A 6,877-nucleotide genomic window follows, 5' to 3' on the forward strand; every position below is an offset into this window, starting at 1 on the left:
CCCAATTGTAAGGGTGCCGGAAGAAGGCGTAATGTCCGAACTCTTGAAACTGAGGAAGCTATACTGGAACATCTAGAACATGACTGTGGTACAAGCACAAGACAGGTGTCCAGGCAACTGCAAGTTTCTCAGTCTTGTGTGGAATGTAGCTCATGAAAATCTTTTATACCCTTTTCACCATCAACCCGTGCAAGAATTGAATGACCCTGATTTACCTAATCGCGTGGATTTTTGTCAATGGTACATTAATATTTCCAGGCATGATTTAAATTTTTTAATGAATATACTTTTCACCGATGATGCAAATTTTCTTAGAGTAGGTGCAGTAAACCTTCATAATGTTCATTCATGATTGGAAGAAAATACGCATGAGATATTTGTTTCAAGATGTCAACAAAATTTCAGTTTAAACGTTTGGATGGGAATTGTAGGAAATACTCTAGTAGGTCTTTTTATTCTTCCACACAGGCTTGGAGCGGCCGAGTATCTTAGAATTTTGAACGAAAATCTTCCAACATTACTCGAGGATGTACCCCTCACTACACATCAGGTGATGTGGTGCTTGCACATAGTACACTGCCGTTAGAGAATGGTTAAATTTAAATTACCCGAATCGCTGGATTGGTCGTGGTCGTGACTTTTGGTTTCATCAAAAAATTACAAGAGGTAAAAAAGTAGCGCAATAAATCAGTCTTCCCAATAAATATTTTTATATAAATAATTTGCTTCATATAAAAAATGTAATGAAATATTGCAATGGGGTTGTCTGTTTCACTCCTGTACAAAATACGCCAATGAACAAATATTGAAAAGTTGTCTCTTTATTAGTAGGATGCTTATACCAAGTTTCGTGTCTCTGGCATTCCTCATGTTAAAGAAAAAAATTAAAATGTGAATTTCAATCCTCACCTTTAAGAGGGTATATCGCCTCAGGGGTGCAACTTTCATATAAGGTATTTTTACTTCAATCCTCTTATTTTTGGCTCTACATTCACTGGTACCATTTTTGCTACTTCATTTAAAAACACCCTGTATATTTGTGTATTTTCTTTTCAGCTGAAGAAGTACCGTCAGAAGAGGTTGCAAAAGTTAAAGTAAGTTTTTCACGTTTGACACTCTCTTATCGTTTGACTAATATTTTGTGTTTTTTCTTTTTAATTTTTGTTTTGTGACTCACCTTTAAAGTCTAGGGCTAGGTTTTATTCGTGTATATTTAGAAAACATGGTGGGTTATGCAAATTATTTGTAAATTGCGAAGGATAAGTAGTATTTGGCATTGTTCGTCCTGATTCAAATGTTCATAGGAAGGGACGAAACATGAGATTAGTTTATTTTTAGATTGTTTTTGTTGGTAGTTTTTTTTTAGTTTTTTATTTTTGTATTTGTAGCCGCATGAAGTTGGTAACAACCGCAACTATAAGCACGTTGGCACCACTGCTAAAACGCATCAAAGTCACTCGAATAACATCCCGTCGACATCTAACTCCAGTAACCACCATAAAAACAAGTTTCAGTCACACGTAACACACAGAAACTCGTCCCATCCCATTGATATTCTACCGTTGAAAAAGTCCATGTCTTACGTCGACTTAAAAAAGGAAATCGAGAGCCTTCTGCCTATAAATAATAAAACAAGCGAGAATAATATAATCGATGCAGACAATCCGCGCCGTCCAAGTATCGGTCGTAAAAAGTCCAGAACCTTCCGTCAGTTCCCTAAAATAGTCATACACCCTCCCGAAAATCAGTTAAACGTTACTAATAGTATGCCGAACATTCATTCGTCATTCTTGAAAGATCTGCATGTTTCTCGGGTTTTTAATAATGTTTCTAACCTGAACGCATCCTGCCCTGATCTGACTAACGAAAACTTATTCTCAACTAACTTCGACACTGTCAGTGAGGACAGTTTAGAGAACGATGATGTATTTGAATATTACGATGACTATCCCGAAAATGTATCAGTTTGTAGTGATACCTTCGTACCTGATTTCAAATACCATCAAGAGAGATTCCTGCACGAACCGCGGTCCCGTAAAGTTAATTCGTATTCCGTGATCGAGAGTCAAAATTTGTATTTAAGGGACATAAACACTTTATCTTCGACTAAACAGAAGTACGCAGGCAATATGATGCGTCGTAAGAAGAAAGACGAGATGCCCAGCGACGTGCTGAGGCGCAACTTGAAGATGAAACACTCGAACTCGATGCAAAATCTCTTCAAAGACTTGCCCAGGAGAAGGGCGAACGAACAGCCGTTCGATAGCTACTACACGGTACACGGTGAAAATAACCTCTCCCATCACGGTCCGATGCATAGCAATTCTAACTATTCGATATACGATTATCCTCCACCGAGCCCCAATAGTTTTAACGCGTTCTACCACAGGCCTTACCTGTACGGCAATTTCGGTTCTATGGACCATCTCGGTAATTTTCACGGATACGGTTCGGAGTATCCCTGGTACGCAAGGAGTTACGGTTCTCTGCCTTGCAATAACCTCTCCGAGTACCACACATGTAACACACCACACCAGACTGAAATTGTATACAAGTGTTGTTGCGGAGGCGTGAACTGTAAGACAGTGGTGCCAATACACGAGTATTTGGAAACTTATTTCAACAGGACGGTAAGATATTCTAGGAAATTTAAAAGAACATTAAAGTTATAGTGAGATGTGAGGTGTAAAATATGGCTTTCAGGTATAGCTGGGATATATATTTTCATTCTGTAAATTTTTATGTACTTCTAATTCTTCTGGGGATATACAGGGTGCCCCATTTTAAACTCGCACCTGAATATCTCGTCAGGGAAGCTACCAATCCGACAATAACCCTTACAAAAGTTGTAGGTTCAGAGGGGTACTTCGGATGGCGACCTTCAATTTGACCTTGACATTGACCCTCAAGGCCAGTTGAAAGTCAAATCAAATTTTTTTAATAGGAACCTCTATTTTTGACCCCGGGATCAGAAAGAGCGCAAAATTTTATGTTTAGATAGGTACTTAAGGCTCTTTTTTGCAATGACCTTCAAAGGTTACTTCAAGGACAAAATATTTAAATTACACCTGAATATCTCGTCAGGGGAGGCACCAATCCGAAAATAACCCTTACAAAACTTGGGTTCGGAGGGGGATATCGGATGGTGACCTTCAATTTGACCTTGACATTGACCGTCAAGGCCATTTAAAGGTCAATTTAAAATTTTTAAATAGGAACCTCTATTTATGACCCCTGATTCGAAGGCAAAATTTTATGTTTAGATGGGTACTTAAGGCTCTTCTTTGGAATGACCTTTAAAGGTTATTTCAAGGACAAAATATTTAAATTACGCACCTGAATATCTCGTCAGGGAAGCTACCAATCCGACAATAACCCTTACAAAAGTTGTAGGTTCAGAGGGGTACTTCGGATGGCGACCTTCAATTTGACCTTGACATTGACCCTCAAGGCCAGTTGAAAGTCAAATCAAATTTTTTTAATAGGAACCTCTATTTTTGACCCCGGGACCAGAAAGAGCGCAAAATTTTATGTTTAGATAGATACTTAAGGCACTTTTTTGCAATGACCTTTAAAGGTTACTTCAAGGACAAAATATTTAAATTACAAACGTGAATATCTCGTCAGGGGAGCCACCAATCCGAAAATAACCCTTACAAAACTTGGGTTCGGAGGGGGATATCGGATGGTGACCTTCAATTTGACCTTGACATTGACCGTCAAGGCCATAAAGGTCAATTTAAAATTTTTAAATAGGAACCTCTATTTTGACCCCTGATTTGAATGCAAAATTTTATGTTTAGATGGGTTCTTCCTAGGAATGACTTTTAAAGGTTATATATCTTGTCAGGGGAGCCACCAATCCGAAAATAACCCTTACAAAACTTGGGTTCGGAGGGGGATATCGGATGGTGACCTTCAATTTGACCTTGACATTGACCGTCAAGGCCATTTAAAGGTCAATTTAAAATTTTTAAATAGGAACCTCTATTTATGACCCCTGATTCGAAGGCAAAATTTTATGTTTAGATGGGTACTTAAGGCTCTTCTTTGGAATGACCTTTAAAGGTTATTTCAAGGACAAAATATTTAAATTACGCACCTGAATATCTCGTCAGAGGAGCCACCAATCCGAAAAATAAGCCTTACAAAAATTGTTCGGAGGGGGATGTTGGATGGTGACCTTCAATTTGACCTTGACATTGATCTTTAAGGCCATTTAAAGGTCAAATCTAACTTTTCAAATAGGGACCTTTAGTTTTGATCCCTGATTTGAATGCAAAATTTTATGTTTAGATGGGTTCTTCCTAGGAATGACTTTTAAAGGTTATATATCTTGTCATGGAAGCCACTAATCCGAAAATAACCTTTACGAAAGTTGTTGGGTTCGGAGGGGGACATCGAATGGTGACCTTCAATTTGATCTTGACCTTGATCTTCAAGGTAATTTGAAGGTCAAATCTAATTTTTTAAATAGAAACCCCAATTTTTGACCCCAGATTCGTAGAACGTAAAATTTTGCGCTCTTTCCTAATCAAAAATAGAAGTTCCTATATAAAAAATTTTGACCCTCAAATGGCTTTGAAGGACAATTCGAACCTTATAACTTTCGTAAGGGTTATTTTTGGATTGCTGGCTACCCTGACGAGATATTCAGGTGCGTGATTTAAAATGGAACACCCTGTATGTTTACAAAAAAATAACTGCGAATTTTTGTATTTCTAATTTTGTACTAATTTGCGAGGAATATGGGAAAAATGTTTAAATTTTCTTTGATTTTCTTTGTATTTATTATTAAACTTAAAAAGTATATATCCAGCTATATGTATATGTCTTATCTACATCAGCAAATGTGTGGATTATTCCTTAAAATAAATTTACATATCTTGTTTAAAAATTCCAGGTTCTTGTTATAAATTCATTTTTTGACGTAATATTTGATATTTGAGTATATATTTAAAACAGTTCAAAATATGTGATGGGAAGTCATCAAATAACAGGGATTGATATTGGCATAAAATGAAATTATGTGGAAAAAAAACTTAATATAAGAAATATCAGGAAATATAAAAGTAAAATCAATTTAGTTATGATTATACCAGATTTCCAAAATAGTAGACAGTAAATCAAACCACAATTTTGGAATGTTCTATTCTTATGACCACTCATTTCTACCTTTGCTTATCACATACAAAAAGAGAGACGACCAGCGCTGCATTTATCGATTTGTCAGTTTTTATTGCAAGTGTTTCCTTCTATGTCAAGTGAAAAAATACGTGTTCATATTTTCCCATTCCAATTTTTCCGGCCTGTTTTTGAAAATGGGATTGTTTGTGAGTGTTAGTGGTTGATCTGTTAAACATTGTTCGTTAAGGAATTCGAGCACGAAACATTATATTGTGTGTTCAAAAGTGGTGAAAATGTAAACGAATGGAACAAAAATATTGAAATTGACAATGACGACAAGTATGAGATCTATAGGAAGACTCGCAGATTTTATTTTAAAAATGAACTTCCAACATTCAAGAAAAATGAAACTTCAATTGCAGAAGAAGACGATTAGCCTACATTTTCATGGCAGTTTAACTGCTTATTATGCATGAAATGAACTTTCATTACATCAAACAAGATCGAAGAAGTATGCTAATAGATAAGACTGAAATTGTAGTATGACGAATAATAAAAATAATAGGTCATACATCAAGAACGAAAATTTATGTCGATGGCCAAGGTTTGGCACAATTTCAATACCAACAGCAGACGAGAAGCATTTTTTAGAAGCATTTTCTACAAAATTAAAGCGTTGAGTGAGGAAATAGTCACTATTTCTCACTCATCTATTAAAGTCACTGATAGACCAAGTGTGTTATGAAGAATAAGCTATTTCTATATGGAATCTTCTAGTAACAATCTTAAAGACCCCGTTCAAGGTGCGGTTTATCAAAGACGATGAGCAATATGTTGAAAATCACTACAATGATTTTCAGTTCATTGACCATATGCAATCATTTTTAACAATGGTGCACTTTATTAAATAGCGCCAATATGTTGTCTTTTGTTTATCGAATCGTTGCAATGGCCACAGATTTAATTGCCCTGTCGATAAAATTTTCTGTAAATTCTACTAATTACAAAAGCTGCCAAAAATGATTACACACAGTCGATTCATTTTCGACATATTGCTCATTGCCTTCAATACACCACACCATGGATGAGGCCTTTTAAAAATCCCTGTTATTTAATGACTTGAATTTTTTTTATATTTGTGTAACTTTATATCGAAGTTTTCTCTTGTACTAAACAATTTAAACAATTAATTAAGATCAGTTCATTTTATAGAGTAAATAAGCACAATATTAAGTATGGTGCATTATATAAAGTCAGTCATGATATATTTTGAGGAATAACCCAGCTGAAAGTACTGTCTGTAGCCAAGCCCATTAATCGGTAATAGTGGGAGGTATACCGGCTATATTGATCCACTTTAATGTTAGCGATGTATGTTGTGTTTCTTACTAACCATATCTGAATGTGGCTTGTGACGCATCTTGTTCTGATCCTAGAATAGTCTACTAACCATCACGGAATGTGTACGAGAATATGTGCATTCACAAAAAAAAGTTTGTCGGACAGATAATACAAATTGTACATGGGAATTCGTCTTCGGTGCAGTGTTTCATTATTCATTTTCTAAGTTCATCTGCAGCTTTTTGATTTATTTATTCATCTGATGTGTCTTTCTCATACTTTGTTAATGTTATCATCGTCCTCTGTTGATGTAAATTGTAACTTTTTATATTTGTGAGTCAACCGATATATTTCATCCGTGACTAGACACAAATAGGAGCGGAATAATGACGATGACAGTGCCTAATCG

The 6,877-nt window shown here is 35.9% G+C and overlaps 1 protein-coding gene across 1 annotated transcript; it reads left to right on the forward strand.

The window, feature by feature from the left end:
• Positions 1-1,056: 1,056 nt before the first annotated feature.
• LOC111692670 lies at positions 1,057-2,703 on the forward strand (the record flags this gene model as incomplete). The annotated part of the gene is made up of 2 exons (XM_023456753.1): positions 1,057-1,094; positions 1,389-2,703. Coding segments are annotated over 2 exons (1,322 nt in total), but the record flags the coding sequence as incomplete, so codon positions are not given.
• Positions 2,704-6,877: the final 4,174 nt, after the last annotated feature.

This window comes from Anoplophora glabripennis, unplaced genomic scaffold (genome assembly GCF_000390285.2).
Source record: "Anoplophora glabripennis isolate ALB-LARVAE unplaced genomic scaffold, Agla_2.0 scaffold2561, whole genome shotgun sequence".
In the NCBI taxonomy this organism is placed as follows: Eukaryota; Metazoa; Arthropoda; class Insecta; order Coleoptera; family Cerambycidae; genus Anoplophora; species Anoplophora glabripennis.